Here is a 19,299-nt window from a genome sequence, read left to right as displayed (position 1 = left end):
TCGTAGACTACATCGGTACTGGTCGATGAGGGCCCTCTCATTCCACCCCGCATCCGCCGCTAGTGTCCGGAACTCCAGTGCGAACTCCTGTGCGCTCCTCTTCCCCTGTCAGAGGTGGAATAGACGCTCTCCCGCCGCTTTTCCCCTCAGGGGGATGATCGAAGACAGCCCTGAAGCGGCGGGAGAACTCCGCGTAGGTGATGGTAGCGGCGTCTATTCCCCTCCATTCGGCGTTGGCCCATTCCAACGCCTTGCCGGAGAGACAGGAGATGAGGGCGGAGACGCCTCGTATCCCGAGGGCGCCGGGTGTATAGTGGCAAGGTACAGTTCTACCTGCAGGAGGAATCCCTGACACCCGGCTGCAGAACCGTCATATGCCCTCGGGAGTGAGAGCCGAATGCCACTGGGTTCCGGTACTGAGAGAGGAGGACTGGCCGTTGGTGATGCGAAGTTGTAAGGGTCCTTGGCCACCTCAGAGTTCACCAATCGGCGCAGGGCGTTGGACACCTCGTCCATGACGGTCCCGAGTTGCTGGATCATGGCGTCCTGGAAATTGATCCGGTCCAGCAGGGATTCGGGTGCCGTCGCTGATCCTGCTGACTCCATAATGGTGTGTTGTTCTGTCATAAAACCGTTGTGGATGTGGTGGAGGAGTCAAGCGCAGGAAGCAGAGGTTTAGTCCAACAAGACTTTTAATAGTCTCAAAAGCAATAGTGTACACCCCGACCTCGAATAACACGAAGAGGCGAGGGAAAATTACGCACACGCGTAAAACACTAAACATAGAAAAATGATACGGAAAACAAACACGTATCAAAAATACAAGAGGCAACGGAAAAATAACAACACACAATACCATAGAGCAAAACAAGGAACTTATAAGACACATAATCAACACTCAAACAGACACAGGTGTGACAGACAGACAAAAGCAATCAAACACAGAAACATAGAGCGGTGGCAGCTAATACTCCGGGGACGGCGAACGCCGAAGCCTGCCCGAACAAGGAGGAGGAGCAGCCTCGGCCGAAACCGTGACACTGCAACGTGTTTCTAGCCAGAGGGAGGGTATTTTCTTGATCCACATGTCACCGCGAATCTCATAGTGTTTGAAAATCACAGTTTTTAAAATGTTGTAACTTTTGATGATGTCATAGGGTAATACTTTTTTGCCGTTATATACAGTATTTCTTCTACATAATGTAGAAATGTGCCATTTTCACATATGTAGACACTTGTTTGGTGCTGGAGATAATGAATATGAGGTTGAAAAGTGGCGGAGTTGCCCTTTTAACTAAGAAAAGCCATAATATGTTACAGACCATAACCACACATGAAATGCAAGCCATAGTGTAATTCTTCTTGATATAGGCATCTGCTTTGTAAACTAGATAATGCAATACTGTGTAGTCTAATTGAATAGATGCTTTCAAATGAGATTGGATTTCTTAATCTCTCAATTTACAGCACATTAATCTGTGCTCGTGTGTCTGTTTCGGTTGCACTGAGGAGAGGGAGAAAATAAGGGAGAGAGTGGTGTGTGCAGAATTATACTGGGAAAGAAAGAGAGGGAAATAGATGCAAAGAAAATTAGGAAAGCAATGCTTCCGAGCTGTTTGCTCGTTTGTGAACTAACAATGTGATAACAGCAAAGAATGCCATCTGCCTCATCCTACCCAAAGAGGCTTGCTTTATCCTTGCAGCCTACAAACCAACCGTCTCTCTCTTTCATAATTTTCCTTCAAGTCGCAAGTAGCTGAATGTTTCAAACCAGAGAAAGAATGTGTAGCCCATGTATCTGATGCTGTCTGGCCAACAAGAGAATGACATTTAGTATGACAAGCCCGTAGCATTAACCCCCTAATGTCGATGTCCGAGCCCCCGAGGATATCTAATTAGCTTAATACAAAAATCCCCATAAAAATCTGTCAGTTTAAGCTAGAGATATCTGTTTGCATTGTATGCGTCTCAATCCACCGCATTCGCCGATGTTGCACTTCCACATCTGCGGTGAAACGTGACAGAGCTGAGCGGTGTTTGTCAGACCATGAGACATCCCGAAATTCTGTCTTCTCACAAAATCGTCTGTAGCGTCAGAACTGTTTGTCCTACAAACTATTATGACCCCTCTATGGAAAGATGAGACTCACGAACATGATGGTGTTCTCCTCGTCTTGGGACTTCTCTGAAGTCAGTAAGATATAGTTGACCTTCCATCATCTCCCCCACCCAGATCTCATCTCATCACATTCCAGGGATCATCTCTGCTCTCTCCCTATTATACTAATGTGTGGCAAGGCTAGGTGCTGCTGTGACAGCAACACTAACACTTTTCTGTTTTATCAAGTGTATAATGGACCAATAAAGATTGTATTGTATTGTATTGTAATGTCCCCAAGTCCCTCTGCAGCAGCCAGGCGCTAGCTAGAGCTAGCCTAGTGCTCGTGATTTAAATGTAATCATGTTGTGTGTGAAAAGACCCACACAGCGACCCAGACGGGGTCAAGGCTAGAGGTCCCTCTAGTGTGTGTGTGTGCGAAGCAGTTGTTGACATCAAGGCTCTTGTAGAGAGCAGGACAGAAATCAATGCCACCCTGAGCAGAGGGTCCCTGGCTGGATAATGCTGGTGAATCTGTGAGAGGACAGGGTGGCATGTGGTGCCGTGACACACACACACACACACACACACACACACACACACGGCACATAATCAACAGGTGTAAAGCCCCCAAAGGGCCCTGCTCTAGGAGCGCTAGACCTGCCAGGCGTGACAAGAATGTGTCAGGTGGGATTCAGGAGACGACTGTGATGCAACCTGTCTGTCTGTCTGTCTGTCTGTCTGTCTGTCTGTCTGTCTGTGATTACACAACAATTGCAGACTGTCAGCAGGATTGGGCATGTTGCAGTAGCAGTGCATGGATAAAATCAATGGGGAAAATCTAGGCTCTGTCGTAGCCGGCCGCGACCGGGAGACCCATGGGGCGGCACACAATTGGCCCAGCGTCGTCCAGGGTAGGGGAGGGAATGGCCGGCAGGGATTTGGCTCAGTTGGTAGAGCATGGCGTTTGCAACGCCAAGGTTGTGGGTTCGTTTCCCACGGTATAAACAGTATAAAAAAATTAAAAATTAAATTAATAATGTATGCACTCACTAACTGGAAGTCGCTCTGGATAAGAGCGTCTGCTAAATGACAAAAAAAAGTTTTTAAAAATTTAAGCCAAGCCAGGAAAAAAGCCATATTAAAACCTGTGTTGTGATAATTGCATTGTTTTCTCTATAACGCATTAGTTCATTCACCACCTTGATATATAAGGCCGAGACAACATGGTGACAACAGTCACACAGTGGCAGAATAAAATGTTTTCTAAAAAAAATTGTTTTGGCCTTACTGCTATTAGCCCATACAAACGCATTGAATTGAACAGATTCACAACATGGAACAACAGATAGTTCCTAAAAAAATCCAAAGGAAGTTTGTTCTGAAGTGTGTGTCTGTCCTATATCTGAGATATATAAGAACGATCAGTAAACATTTGTTGTTGCTTTTTACATGTATTGGTGCTCTTTAGGGTTGGGGCAGTGGGATAGGACTGGAGCTTCATTCAAATGACTCTTTAACCACAGACACTTTCAACTTTTCATGTCTCACCATGAGCACAATATTTCAAGTTCTCTCTCCAAATGTTTACTGCTCGTAGATGGCCTCCATTTAAAAGAATCACAGTTAATTTTATCCATTGCAGCTCATTACATTGACATCTGGGATATGACAAACTGGCATTTAGCAGCTCACAGATCGTCACGCCGGAGGGACATGCTGTGTGTGTGTGTGTGTGTGTGCGCGCGTGCGTGTGCGCGTACTCTGTCCATCCCAAAGGAAGACGGCAGGACGCTTCGACCACGAGAGCCTTAAACACAGACATGCAAAGCAGTTTGGTCAATCATCATCTGTAGATGATGACGAACGTTCCCCTTACCACACCTCCCCTGCTCCCCCAGCAGTTAGGACAATTCCATACAAGATAATTAAGCTTCTCAGGTCTTACCAGATACATATTCATGTTGTTAAGTCCCATTAAGGACCTGTTAGACCATGTAACTAGGGGCCAGAGTTTTCCACGGTCAGGAGAAACTTTGGGCCCTATATGAGTTGTCTGCTTATAATATCTACTCATCTAGGTAGTTTGTCTAAGGGTTGAGATGTATTTATATTTCTGTCTACCTCCTAACAAGGCATGGCTCTGCTTTGATCCCTATGAGAATGATATAGGGAAGAATTATCCATGTTTCTATTCTGAGTCCTTCTGCTTGACTTCACTGCCAGTCAGTCAGTAGAACAGAACAGGGTTCATCTCATTGGCTGTCACGGTTCGTTAATCACAACGTTTGATTGATTGGAGGAAAACACATTATGAATAGAGACAATGCTCACTCACTTCCACTTTGGCGTCGCTTTCTAAATGTCATTTAACAAATCCAATGAGACAGTCTGACGTAGCATGTGATACCCTTGTCTTCAATCTCTTGTTGGCTTGATCTAACATCTCAGGTTTCAGATACTGCTATATCAGGAAGCATAGGCTATACGGATTTTCTAACTCCACTCTCTCTTATCATATTGTCTTGTGTTGTTTAACTAGTATGTAACTATTTCTCCTTCTCTCTGTCTCTGTCTCTGTCTCTCTCTCTGTCTCCCCCAGTATCCTGTTTGCTGATATCGTGGGGTTCACCAGTCTGGCGTCTCAGTGCACAGCCCAGGAGCTGGTCAAACTACTTAACGAGCTCTTTGGGAAGTTTGATGAGCTGGCCACGGTGAGTCTACAGTTTTCCTGTCCTCCCTCTCTCTGGCCGTCTACTGCTGGACACTTATGGAACTTACTATCACGCTCACTCTGTTCCATAGACTGGCTCCTAGACATGCTGTCATGGTCAAGGTGTTGTTCAGTTGCTATACAGTCACATGTTGTGACAGTGATTTAATAACTTGCAATTGTGAGAAAATAAAAACAAAATGGTGGTGGCTACCTCGTGCAAAAATGTTGTGCAAGAACGGCTGCTTAGCTAACTTGTAGCTAGTTTACAGTCTAGATAGCTAGCTCTACCTTACTGAAAGCTAAACAGCTTGCCTGGCTTGTTTAATTACCCTCAAGTTGTAGACATGCTTCCCCAAAAGTAAGAGGGAATGTTATCAGAAATCAATTCGTAGATCAGCATGTTTTCCCGCGATCGCTACATTGTAACATTGGTTCAGCTGAATGCAGCAGCAGCTGATTCAGGATGCTACTACAAAGACTCGCTGCAGAACAGGCAGCTGCTTCATGAAAACTCATAATAACGTTAGCTACTACAGTGGCTAGCTAGCTAGCTTTTGGTGGAAGCATTCAGCATTGCGTGTGCAGCATCCCATTTGTTTTATATGACTGGCTCAGCTAGCAAGCTAATGTTGGACAAATTTAAGCTAGCTTTCAGAAAATACTGATTGTTGAAGCACAAAACTCCTTTGCTAGATGTAAAATGGATTTTCTCACCAAAAACTAGGTTGAAAATAACAAAGGTGAAGACGAGGATTCTAATATCCCATAACGTTTTGCATAAATGAGGAAGAATTCTAAACAGTTGGACCAACTATGCTAGTTAGCTACAGAGCATGGAATCATAACTTGTACTAACCTGGATATCTTCAACCTAAACCAAAAAATGTAAACGTTATAGAGATTTATTGCTTTAGCTTAGAGTTTTTTGAGGCAGAAATGGGGTTCAGCAGACAATGTCACCTACAGTGCCTTGCAAAAGTATTCATCCCCCTTGGCGTTTTTCCTATTTTATTGCATTACAACCTGTAATTTAAATGGATTTTTATTTGGATTTCATGTAATGGACATACACAAAATAGTCCATATTGGTGAAGTGAAATGAAAATAAATTCTAAAAAATAAATAACGGAAAAGTGGTGCGTGCATATGTATTCACCCCCTTTGCTATGAAAAAATGGAAAGAATATGGCACCACAACAAACCTGCCAAGAGAGGACCACCCACCAAAACTCACGGACCAGGCAAGGAGGGCATTAATCAGAGAGGCAACAAAGAGACCAAAGATAACATTACATTACATTTACATCATTTAGCAGACGCTCTTATCCAGAGCGACTTACAGTTAGTGCATACATTATTCTTTTTTTATTTTCATACCACATGGGAATCGAACCCACAACCCTGGCGTTGCAAACGCCATGCTCTACCAACTGAGCTACCTCCCTGCCGGCCATTCCCTCCCCTACCCTGGGCTCCACAGTATCTGTCCATAGGACCACTTTAAGCCATACACTCCACAGAGCTGGGCTTTACGGAAGAGTGGCCAGAAAAAAGCCATTGCAAAGAAAAAAATAAGCAAACACATTTGGTGTTCGCCAAAAGTCATGTGGGAGACTCCCCAAACATATGGAAGAAGGTACTCTGGTCAGATGAGACTAAAATTGAGCTTTTTGGCCCAGAGAACATCATCCCCACAGTGACGCATGGTGGTGGCAGCATCATGCTGTGGGGATGGTTTTCATTCGCAGGGACTGGAAAACTGGTCAGAATTGAAGGAATGATGGATGGCGCTAAATACAGGGAAATTCTTGAGGGAAACCTGTTTCAGTCTTCCAGAGATTTGAGACTGGGATGGAGGTTCACCTTCCAGCAGGAAGGTTATTGAATAGTTATGCAAGCTCAAGTTTTCTGTTTTTTTTGTCTTATTTCTTGTTTGTTTCACGAGAAAAAATATTTTGCATCTTCAAAGTGGTAGGCATGTTGTGTAAATCAAATGATACAAACCCCCCAAAAATCCATTTTAATTCCAGGTTGTAAGGCAACAAAATAGGTAAAATGCCAAGGGGGGTGAATATTTTCGCAAGCCACTGTAGGTCATATTTTCTAATTTTATGACAGAATGTTGTGACCGAACTTCTTTCGATCTATATCATTATCCTTTGCGAGAAATGATTGATCAGTGTAGGCGGAATCTGACGTAAGACAATGCCTTCGACCTACAATTGTCAAATGTTTTCAGTATGTCTTTGACAAGGGGACTGTCCTTTTGCTCCCTGGTCTGTGTAGGCTTTGGTCAGGTTTTGGCCCATAGCCATATGGATCGTGTGTGTCTTCATTTAAGGATGTGGGATACAGTCGACTGGCTCTCGCAGCTTTCATTACAGCTTAGTGTGATGTCATCAGGAACATCAGGGCCCCATATGATTTTTAATATGATTATACACGCTCTCATCTGAGGAAGAGATGACAGGACTCGTAATCCATCCCAGATCTACCCCTGGCTAAAGCTCCAATGTCTCCTCTGTGATCGTCTGAATGAACTGAATAAAGGGGACGGGAAAGCGGACTAGTACAAGTTATATCTGTCCCAATCTTTCCATCCGGTGTCAACAGAAAAAGATTTGCACGGTCCATCTGTCAATATACAGTATTCCATTCTTATCAACTCTTGCTATGTTGGTGCCTCGAAAGTCCATGCAACTTTTGTCTTGCTTTGGACAAAAGTCTTTACACTTTAGTACTTCACCTTGTTTTGGCCTATTTAGATTTTTCTATTATCATTTCTATTCTTACAATCAGGGAAAATGCAAATGTATGAATAAATTATAAGATTCAGCTTTCACAGCAGGCATCATTACTGTAGTAGCCTCAACCCATCCCTTCTCTTCTATAGGGAATCCCAGACCTTGATATTAGGCTGACACATACATTATTTTTGTTGTGTTAGAGTTAGAGGGTTCAGACTCCACCCCCCCCGCACACCCAGCAGATCATTTTCCCGCATCTCTCTGTAATCTGGCCCCCATTACTTACACTGTGCACATGTGCCTGTGCAATCCCTTAATCCACGGGATTACAACCAACCCTTTTTTGCTTTCATAGAACAAAAGTATTTTTGTTTACATGCATTAAAAACAGAATCGGACAAGACAACTGTAGTTTGTCTAAAAGTGATGAAGGGAAGTCATGATGATAGTGTCATTTTTTAAAGGGATTTTCTAGAAGTCATTGTGACATTGGTAATTTTGCAATTATTCCATATTTTATTTGATATATTACCATGCCTTCAATGCTCTTGGTTTAAAGGACTGTATATCTTACCAGTTATTCAGAAGAAGGCAATGGCCAGCCTGTAGGTGCAGTACATGGTAAATAAATACATGCATGGTAAAGACAGTCCTACAACCACACTAATGCCTCACAAGTCAGAGCGAGAGAGAGAGAGAGAGGAGGGGGGGGAGATTATGTACAGTATATAGTAGATGCCGACATGTGAGACCACATTTCAAATCGAGCTTTAAGCTATTTCCCATAACTATTATGTATTGCATTGCAGCTATCACATTTTCACACTCCCATCTCCCCTGTGGCTTTGTCACACTGACAGTTGTCCCCCCGACTTAAACTCCCTCACCAGAGGTTCCACCCTGTGTCCTAACCCATAGCCCCAGTCACTGTGATCCAGGCTGGCAGTAAGTGGCATCGCAAGTGACTCATCCTGCCTGGCCACAGCGCACATACACACACACACGCTGTCTCTCACTGTTCCAGACGATGAGCGGGCGATTCCACATGTCCACCAGGCAGCGTCTCAGCGCGCCAGTCCTGCCCGTCCCCACACCATCCCCACACCATCCCTACACCACCTGTCCAACCGTTGGACTTGTTGGCTATCCGCCGTGGAAGTGGACCAGGAACGCAGCGTTCTCTACAAATATCCTGCCTTAAACAAACTCCTCATCCTCCTCTCTTCTCATCTCTTTCTCTCCTACTGCTCATGTCTGTCTTTCTTTTACTCCTCTGGTCCTCTGTAGCTCAGCTGGTAGAGCACGGCGCTTGTAACGCCAAGGTAGTGGGTTCGATCCCCTGGACCACCCATACACAAAAAAAAAAAAAAAAAATGTATGCACGCATGACTGTAAGTCGCTTTGGATAAAAGCGTCTGCTAAATGGCATATTAACTCTCCTTCTCCCTAACTACTCACACTTCTTTCTTTCTCTCCCCCATTCTCTCTCCCCCTCCTCCCCTCTCTCTCCCGAAGACATGCACAGTGCAAATAAGCAATGACTTGGTGTCACATTTGACTTCAGGCTTGTAAAACATTTATCCTGCGCTGTGCTTGATCCCACTTCCCTTGAAGTATCAGTCTCTTTGTAACCTGTGCTGTTAACAGACTGATTCACACTGGCTTCTGTCACAGCCTCTCTCTCACTCCCCTCCCTGCACCTTAGGGTGAACTGATGTTGCTCTGTGATTGTGTCAAAATAAGAGACAAAATACCATTACTCTTAATTTGGTTAACCCCTTCTATCTTAAACTATGGGGTACAGCTTTATTTGAAGGGCACCTAACCTAAATGAGGACTTCATAACACATTCGTAACCCATAGGGCCTTTTGTTTTTCCTTAATCATGTGACCTGACCAGGAAGAACAGCAGGCCCTATCATAGCCCATAACTTGGACTCTGGGTTTTTCGTGATCAGGTCTCGTGGTATAGGAAAAACACAATTAGCGTGTGATGAAGAAACACATTCCACTTTTTCCACTGTCCTGCTCTAGCACTGTTTAAACACTGTTTCTCTCTGTCTAGTTTTTCTCCATCTAGCCAAAACGTGAAACAACAGTCTCTGTGCATAGAGAGACACACTCAGGGATGATTTATACAGCAATATTATATTACTTTTAATGGTTCTGGCTTGTGTGTTTGTGTGTGCGTTCGTGTGTGTGTATGTGTGCCTGCGTATGTGAGCGGGTGTGCAAGTGTGTGTTTTTCTCAGTTTCCATGGTAGTTTCACAGAGCTTTTTTATTCCCCCCTCTCTTTCTCTTCTCGCTCTTTCTCTCTTCCTCTCTTTTCCTCTCTTCTCCCAACGCCTCTTTGCGTCTGAGCTCTTAGACCGGCTCACAGCAGCTTGATTCCCTGAACGGTGTCTTTCTCCCCATACTGTTCCTCTGCCATACTGTTCCTCTGCTCTGTTCCCTCTGCTTATTGGTGGGCTTCCATTTTTGATATTTCTTCCTCTGCCCTTTTGGATTATTTCAAAAAGTCAGAGATCCTTTTTGTTCACACACACACACACACACACACACACTATCATCATTGTGTAAATGATGGCGTGTCAGAGAAGCCAATGGACACAGCTGAACACAGCAGTCCCATGTCACATAGCGTCCTTAGGGAAGGGACTGACATACAGGTAACTGCCAAAATAAAGGAAACACTTTAGTAAATGAGGGATACAAAGTATACTGAAAGCAGGGGCTTCCACACAGGTGTGGTTCCTGAGTTAATTAAGCAATTAAAACATCCCATCATGCCCAGTTGCCCATTATTTTGGCTACCATGGCTAGAAGAAGAGATCTGTGACTTTGAAAGAGCATAGGGGGTTTAAAGGGCGTTTAAAGCATGTGTGTGTTTGTGTGTGTGTGTGTGTGTGTGCGTGTGCGCGCGCTCGTGCGTGCATGTGTGTGTCACAGGATCTCAACCCAATTGAACACTTATGGGAGATTCTGGAGCGGCGCCTGAGACACCGTTTTCCATCACCATCAACAAAACATCAAATGATGGAATTTCTCGTGGAAGAATGGTGTCGTATTGTGATGAGGTGTGAATGAAGAAGTCAGGCGCAGGAGGTAAAACACCGAAGTCCAGAGTTTATTCCATTTACATAAATAAAACGCACCCAGTGTCAATACTAAACTATCACAAGGGAAATATTCCACCTTGGCAATAACAAATGGAAGAGTAGCTCAACCGAGCTACTCGCTCTCACAATGAAACAATCACTCACAAAGACAAGGGGAACAGAGGGAACACTTATACACATACTAATAAGGGGAATGAGCACCATGTGTGTGTGATTGACAAGACAAGACATGACAAGTGATGTGATGAGAATGAGATCGGCAGTAGCTAGTAAGCCGGTGACGACGAACGCCGAAACCTGCCCGAAGAAGGAGGGGAGGCAGCCTCGGCGGAAGTCGTGACACGTATCCCTCCAATAGAGTTCCAGACACTTGTAGAATCTATGCCAAAGCACATTTAAGCTGTTCTGGTGGCTCTGGCGGCCCGTGGTGGTCCAATGCCGTATTAAGACGCTTTATGTTGGTGTTTCCTTTATTTTGGCAGTTACCCATATGTTGTCGTTGACACAATGACACAGATCAATATAACACAATATTGATGGGCTAAGGCCATGGCCAGGCCGTCTTGATTACATTCTCTACTACGCCCTGTCACCTTGAAGAGGGAAGGGACATGCAACGGTTAGGATCTGGATCTAAACATTAGCCCCATTCACCTCTTAACACCAACAAGAGTCTATATACATGTGTGTGTTCTAAAGTGTGTGTCTGTATATCTGTCCCCTTCTCTCTCTGTCTCTCTCTCTGTCTCTCTCTCTCTCTCTCTCTCTCTGTCTCTCTCTCTGTCTCTCTCTGTGTCTGTCTGTCTGTCTGTCTGTCTGTCTGTCTGTCTGTCTGTCTCTCTGTCTGTCTGTCTGTCTGTCTGTCTGTCTGTCTCTCTCTCTCTCTCTCTCTCTCTCTCTCTCTCTCTCTCTCTCTCTCTCTCTCTCTCTCTCTCTCTCTCTCTCTCTCTCTCTCTCTCTCTCTCTGTGTCTGTCTGTCTGTCTGTCTGTCTGTCTCTTTCTCTGTACATCATGGCCGTACAGATTGCACATGGGTGGTATGGTCACGTGATAGGGCCAGAGTAATCCTGTATGGCTTGGGTTTGAATCAGCCTCCTAAGCCCTAGCTCACTAGGCAGATCAGATGAACTAACACAGGGACAGGACAGGAGAAGAGAAGCAGCACAGCACAGAGAGAGAACTGAGAGGAGAGGAGGAGCCTTTCTAAGCACCAGGGCTTTTCTGGCCACAGCTCCAGCCTCTATCTACCCATTATAGTCTCATTATAGCCAGGCTCTATATTGCTCACCAACTGTTATACCCTCACTGTCTTGGCCCTAAGATAACCCAGACCGTGGATATTATACCTGGTTTACCCCTTGGTTGCTCACGTGATTGCTCATGTGATTGTTTATATTAAAAATATGGAGTTTAGGCGTGTTCCCATGTGGGTATATATAGTGGTGTACGTTTATGAATCTTTACTAGCAGATTATTTGCACCTCTCTTTTGGATAGGATGTTCATTTTGCATCTAGCTACACTACCGTTCAAAAGTTTGGGGTCACTTAGAAATGTCCTTGTTTTCGAAAGAAAAGCAATTTTTTTGTCCATTAAAATAACATCAAATTGATCAGAAATACAGTGTAGACATTGTTAATGTTGTAAATGGCTGTTGTAGCTGGAAACGGCTGATTTTTAATGGAATATCTACATAGGCGTACAGAGGCCCATTATCAGCAACCATCAGTCCTGTGTTCCAATGGCACGTTGTGTTTTTAAAAGGCTAATTGATCATTAGAAAACCCTTTTGCAATTATGTTAGCACAGCTGAAAACTGTTATGCTGATTAAAGAAGCAATAAAACTAGCCTTCTTGAGACTAGTTGAGTATCTGGAGCATCAGCAATTGTGGGTTCGATTACAGGCTCAAAATGGCCAGAAACAAATAACTTTCTTCTGAAACTCATCAGTCTATTCTTGTTCTGAGAAATTCAGGCTATTCCATGCGAGAAATTGCCAAGAAACTGAAGATCTCGTACAACGCTGTGAACTACTCCCTTCACAGAACAACGCAAACTGGCTCTAACCAGAATAGAAAGAGGAGTGGGAGGCCCCGGTGCACAACTGAGCAAGAGGACAAATACATTAGTGTCTAGTTTGAGAAACAGGCGACTCACAGGTCCTCAACTGGCAGCTTCATTAAATAGTACCCGCAAAACACCAGTCTCAACGTCAACAGTGAAGAGGCGACCCCGGGATGCTGACCTTCTAGGCAGAGTTGCAAAGAAAAAGCCATATCTCAGACTGGCCAATAAAAATAGAAGATTAAGATGGGCAGTCTGAGATATGGCTTTTCCTTTGCAACTCTGCCTAGAAGGTCAGCATCCCAGAGTGAAATGATCAACTTGGATTAGCAAACACAACGTGCCATTGGAACACAGGACTGATGGTTCCTGATAATGGGCGTCTGTACGCCTATGTAGATATTCCATAAAAAATCAGCCGTATCCAGCTATAATAGCCATTTACAACATTAACAATGTCTACACTGTATTTCTGATTAATTGTATATTATTTTAATGGACAAAAAAATTGCTTTTCTTTCAAAAACAAGGACATTTCTAAGTGACCCCAAACTTTTGAATGGTAGTGTATATCTGTCTTCCCTGTAGTTTGAACTACTGAGGTCATATAGGTTTATGGATATTTCCTGGTAGGTGGCTTAGCCTATTAGTGCAGTAGCTACACTACATGACCAAAAGTATGTGGACACCTGCTCGTCGAACATCTCATTCCAAAATCATGGGGGACTGCGGGGACTTGCTTCAATTCAGCCACAAGAGCATTAGTGAGATCGGCACTGATGTTGGGCGATTAGGCATGGCTCGCAGACGGCGTTCCAATTTATCCCAAAGGTGTTCGATGGAGTTGAGGTAAGGGCTCTGTGCAGACCAGTCAAGTCCTTCCACACGGATCTTGACAAAACATTTCTGTATGGACCTCGCTTTGTGCGCAGGCGCATTTTCATGCTGAAACAGGAAAGGGCCTTCCCCAAACTGTTGCCACAAAGTTGGAAGCACATAATCATCTAGAATGTCAATGTAGGCCGTCACGTTAAGATGAAGCTCTGGACGAACAGTTCTTGTGCTGACGTTGCTTCCAAAGGCAGTTAGGAACTCACTAGTGATTGTTGCAACCGAGGACAGACGATTTTTACGCGCTACTCGCTTTAGCACTCGGCAGAGCCTTTCTGTGAGCTTGTGTGGCCTACCACTTCGCGGCTGAGCCGTTGTTGCTCCTAGATGTTTCCATTTCAAAATAACAGCACTTACAGTTGACCGGGGCAGATCTAGCAGGGCAGCAATTTGACGAACTGGCCTGTTTGAAAGTTGGCATCCTATGACGGTGCCATGTTGAAAGTCACTGAGATCTTCAATAAGGTCATTCTACTGCCAGTGTTTGTCTATGATTGCATGGCTGTGTGCTTGATTTAATACACCTGTCAGCAACGGGTGTGGCTGAAATAGCCAAATCCACTAATTTGAAAGGGTGTCCACATACTTTTGTATATATAGTACCTCATGTTGTACAGCAGGAGGATGTTCTCTTTAACACTCTCTGGTCTCTCTGGTCTCTCTCTTTCCAACTACAAATAATTTTCAAACTGCCACTTTACCCACGGGTGTTCTGGCTCTGGCCCAACCCATTGGTTTTTGGACCAATCAGACAGACCCAAATGTGTTCGCATTCGGTGAAGGGATGGGGAGGTACTCAGATCCAGACTCATTGCGGAGAATAAACTAATGTCCGTGGGCGTGGCGTAGTGTAGTGTTTGGCCAGAGCAAGGAGTCTGGGTAGCCAAGCAACCTTTGAGTGTTTAACTAAGAAAAAAAGGCTAAGTCCCAAAAAGCACCCTATTCTCTATGTAATGCACTTTGTAGGGAATAGGGTGCAATTTGGGATGTAGACGGAGGCTTACCTGTTAGTGAACAACATGCAGGTGGCTTAACTCTGTGGCTTGCTCCTTTGGCACAGTGTAATTGCCTAAGCTGTCTATTTGAAAAGGCTCTGTGTGTGTAGGGGCCCGAAGGAACAGAGGAAGTGAAGTGGAGTCTCAGAAGTTCTAATGAAAATGTATAACACACAGAAGTAAAAATACCTAGTGAAATAGCTAGAGGCCTCAAACAGAGCCCAATACACTAGCGCTCCTCTGAAGTTTCAGAACTTTCATTACGTGTTCCAAACTCTTTTTGTGTCTATTTGATTTAGGTTACACTGTTCATTCTATCTAGTTGGGTCTGAGTAGTAAGCTGAGATTCTTTTTGGGCTTTGAAGGGTTGATGGTGTAAGTTTTTGTATTTGTCCTTTCTGTGGTTTGATTATTTAATCAATACTACAGTCTTCTCAGAAATGAGGCTACGTGTCTCCCATCTCATTGGCTATGATTAGATAGCTAGGACCTAGTTTTCCCTTGACAGGTTATGTGGTCAACAGACCACTGTAGTCCCCGTGCCCAAGAATGCCAAAGTAACCTGGCTAAATGACTATCGCCCCGTAGCACTCCAATTTGTAGCCATGAAATGCTTTGAAAGGCTGGTCATGGATCACATCAACACCATCATCCCAGACACCCTGGACCCACTCCAATTTGCATACCGCCCCAACAGATCCACAGATGACGCTATCTCTATTGCACTCCACACTGACCTCTCCTACCTGGATAAGAGGAACACCTATTTGAGAATGCTGCTCATTGACTACAGCTCAGTGTTCAACACCATAGTGCCCTCCAAGCTCATCACTAAGTTAAGGACCCTGGGACTGAGCACCTCTCTCTGCAACTGGATCCTGGACTTCCTGACAGGCCGCCCCCAGTTGGTGAGGGTAGACAACAACACATCCGCCATGCTGACCCTCAACACGAGGGCCCCTCAGGGGTGCGTGCTCAGTCCCCTCCAGGACCCAATGGGTCACCCACGACAGCGTGGCCATGCACAACTCGAACACCATCATTGTTTGCTGATGACACGACGGTGATAAGTCTAATCACCGACGACGATAAGACAGCCTATAGGGAGGAGGTCAGTGACCTGGCAGACAAAGGAGCTGATTGTGGACTACAGGAAACGGAGGGCCGAGCACACCCCCATCCACATCGATGGGGCTATAGTGGAGCGAGAGCTTCATGTTCCTCGGTGTCCACATCATTAAGGAATTAACATGGTCCACACACACCAACACAGTCGTGTTCTTCACGACAACGCCTCTTTCCCCTCAGGAGGCTGAAAAGATTTGGCATGGGCCCTCAGATCCTCAAAAAGGTCTACAGCTGCACCATTGAGAGCATCTTGACTGGCTGCATCACTGCTTGGTATGGCAACTGCTTGACACTGGGGCCAAGCTCCTTGCCATCCAGGACCTCTATACAAGGCGGTGTCAGAGGAAGGCCTGAAAAATTGTCAAAGACCCCAGCCACCCAAGCCATACCCAAGCCATGGACTGTTCACTCTGTTACCGAACGGCAAGCGGTACCGGAGCACCAAGTCTTGGACAAAATGGGTTCTGAACAGCTTCTACCCCCAAGCCATAAGACTGCTGAACAGTTAATCCAATCAGTCCCACCGTATTGCTGGCACGTTTTGGACTTCTAACTCATTTTAAACATTGTGTGTTTGAAATACAGACTTCTGTTGTAGCTCAAACACATAATTTGTCAATTGTTTCTGCATCCGTAGATACCAACCATTAGTCTTTGTGATTAACAGGGGCTGAGCTAGAGCGGTGTTTGTGAGACAAGGGTGGATCCCGAAGGAGAAAAACATGTTTTGCTCTAAGATGTTCACAAGCTACACAAGAGTTGTTAGAAGGTAAGGGGTTCTTCTACATAGAAGATCATTGGAAATCCCAGGACATAGTCTCTATAATTCTGTAATAAGCCCACATAGTTTCTGTTACAAACTCCAAACTCCACACAGTTATCACTGACTAGTTGGATATTCATTTCCCGGTGAGCAAACAATTTCTGTACATACAGAGTTCATATACATTCCTTTTTATCAGGTTTTTGCTTTGACTGACCTTATTTTTTTGTTGTTGACATTTGTCAATAAAGCACATGAATGCAACTGTTTATGTCAAATTGTTTTGTGTTCTACTGGTTGTCCTGAAAAGAAAACGGTAAAACACTTCATTGTGAGGCTAAATATAAGGGCTGGACATGCAGATAAATGAAAGTCAGAAAATCCTATTTTTATTTTAAAAAATTGGGGGGTAGATCAGCTTTAATTTTGCAGATAGATTGTAACTTCCATCAATGTAATTGTCTGCATCACTTCCAATCCCCCATATGTTGTTTTTTGCTCGCAAATATACAGTGGTGTGAAAAAGTGTTTGCCCACTTCCTGATTTCTTATTTGTTTGCATGTTTGTCACACTTACAGTGGGGTAAAAAAGTATTTAGTCAGCCACCAATTGTGCAAGTTCTCCCACTTAAAAAGATGAGAGAGGCCTGTAATTTTCATCATAGGTACACGTCAACTATGCAAATAAATTCATAAAAAATCCTACAATGTGATTTTCTGGATTTTTTTTCCTCATTTTGTCTGTCATAGTTGACGTGTACCTATGATGAAAATTACAGGCCTCTCTCATCTTTTTAAGTGGGAGAACTTGCACAATTGGTGGCTGACTAAATACTTTTTTCCCCCACTGTAAATGTTTCAGATCATCAAACAAATTTAAATATTAGTCAAAGATAACACAAGTAAACACAAAATGCAGTTTTGAAATGAAGGTTGTTATTATTATTATTATTATTAAGGGAAAACAAAATCCAAACCCACATGGCCCTGTGTGAAAAAGTGATTGCCCCCTACAACCTAATAACTGGTTGGGCCATCCTTAGCGGCAACAACTGCAATCAAGCGTTTGCGTTAACTTGCAATGAGTCTTTTACAGCGCTGTGGAGGAATTTTGGCCCTTTGCAGAATTGTTGTAATTCAGCCACATTGGAGGGTTTTCGAGCATGAACTGCCTTTTTAAGGTCATGCCACAGCATCTCAATAGGATTCAGGTCAGGACTTTGACTAGGCCACTCCAAAGTCTTCATTTTATTTTTCTTCAGCCATTCAGAGGTGGACTTTCTGGTGTGTTTTGGATCATTGTCCTGCTGCAGAACCCAAGTTCGCTTCAGCTTGAGGTCACGAACAGATGGCCGGACATTCTCCTTCAGGATTTTTTGGTAGACAGCAGAATTCATGGTTCCATTTATCACAGCAAGTCTTCCAGGTCCTGAAGCAGCAAAACAGGCCCAGACCATCACACTACCACCACCATATTTTACTGTTGGTATGATGTTCTTTTTCTGAAATGCGGTGTTACTTTTACGCCAGATGTAATGGGACACACACCTTCCAAAAACACTTTTTCACACAGGGCCATGTAGTTTTGGATTTTGTTTTCCCTTAATAATAACAACCTTCATTTCAAAACTGCATTTTGTGTTGACTTGTGTTACCTTTGACTAATATTTACATTTGTTTGATGATCTGAAACATTTAAATGTGACAAACAAGCAAACAAATAAGAAATCAGGAAGGGGTCAAACACTTTTTAACACCACTGTGTGTGTGTGTGTGTGATATATATATATATATATATATATATATATATATATATATATATATATATATATATATATGAGGAAAAAAAGTATTTGATCCCCTGCTGATTTTGTACGTTTGTCCACTGACAAAGAAATTATCAGTATATAATTTTAATGGTAGGTTTATTTGAACAGTGAAAGAAAGAATAATAACAAAATCCAGAAAAACGCATCTCAAAAATGCAATTAAAATTTGCATTTTAATAAGGGAAATAAGTATTTGACCCCCTCTCAATCAGAAAGATTTCTGGCTCCCAGGTGTCTTTTTATACAGGTAACGAGCCGAGATTAGGAGCACACTCTTAAAGGGAGTGCTCCTAATCTCAGTTTGTTACCTGTATAAAAGACACCTGTCCACAGAAGCAATCAATCAATCAGATTCCAAACTCTCCACCATGGCCAAGAACAAAGAGCTCTCCAAGGATGTCAGGGACAAGATTGTAGACCTACACAAGGCTGGAATGGGCTACAAGACCATCGCCAAGCAGCTTGGTGAGGTGACAACAATGGAAGAAACACAAAATAATCTCCCTCAGCCTGGGGCTCCATGCAAGATCTCACCTCGTGGAGTTGCAATGATCATGAGAACGGTGAGGAATCAGCCCAGAACTACACGGGAGGATCTTGTCAATGATCTTGTAGTGTCGAGTCAATGTTGCTAATTATGCTGTAACAAAGGAGTCCGCTTATACTGAGCTTTGATCATAAGTTTTATTCATATCACAAGATTTCAGCATAAGTTTACAGATGTCATGATCATCCGGAGAGCAGAGTCCCAAAAGAATATGTCTGCTCTAATGTTCTTTGTTCAAACCCAGTACTTATAATATTCCCCAAAATATGGGTGGCTCCCTCTACTGTCCAATCCCCTGTCTACAACACACACTCCCTGTCTTCTATGGGGCGTCACCCTAAAACAACTCCCTCTGAAACTAAATAAACATCCTCTCAGGTTCCACTTGAAAACATTAGCAA

General features: G+C 43.8%; 1 protein-coding gene across 1 annotated transcript in view; it reads left to right on the top strand.

Annotated features, from left to right (window-relative positions):
- LOC121535312 (adenylate cyclase type 1-like) overlaps window positions 1–19,299 on the top strand; it is an 86,403-nt gene that overhangs the window by 23,382 nt on the left and 43,722 nt on the right. Inside the window, exon 4 of the mRNA XM_041842257.2 lies at window positions 4,701–4,812. Coding sequence (XP_041698191.2) covers window positions 4,701–4,812 — 112 coding nt within the window. The remainder of the gene's footprint in view (window positions 1–4,700; window positions 4,813–19,299) is intronic.

The sequence above is a fragment of the Coregonus clupeaformis genome, chromosome 21, assembly GCF_020615455.1.
Source record: "Coregonus clupeaformis isolate EN_2021a chromosome 21, ASM2061545v1, whole genome shotgun sequence".
NCBI classification, from domain to species: Eukaryota; Metazoa; Chordata; class Actinopteri; order Salmoniformes; family Salmonidae; genus Coregonus; species Coregonus clupeaformis.
This window is presented reverse-complemented; position numbering and strand designations above follow the sequence as displayed.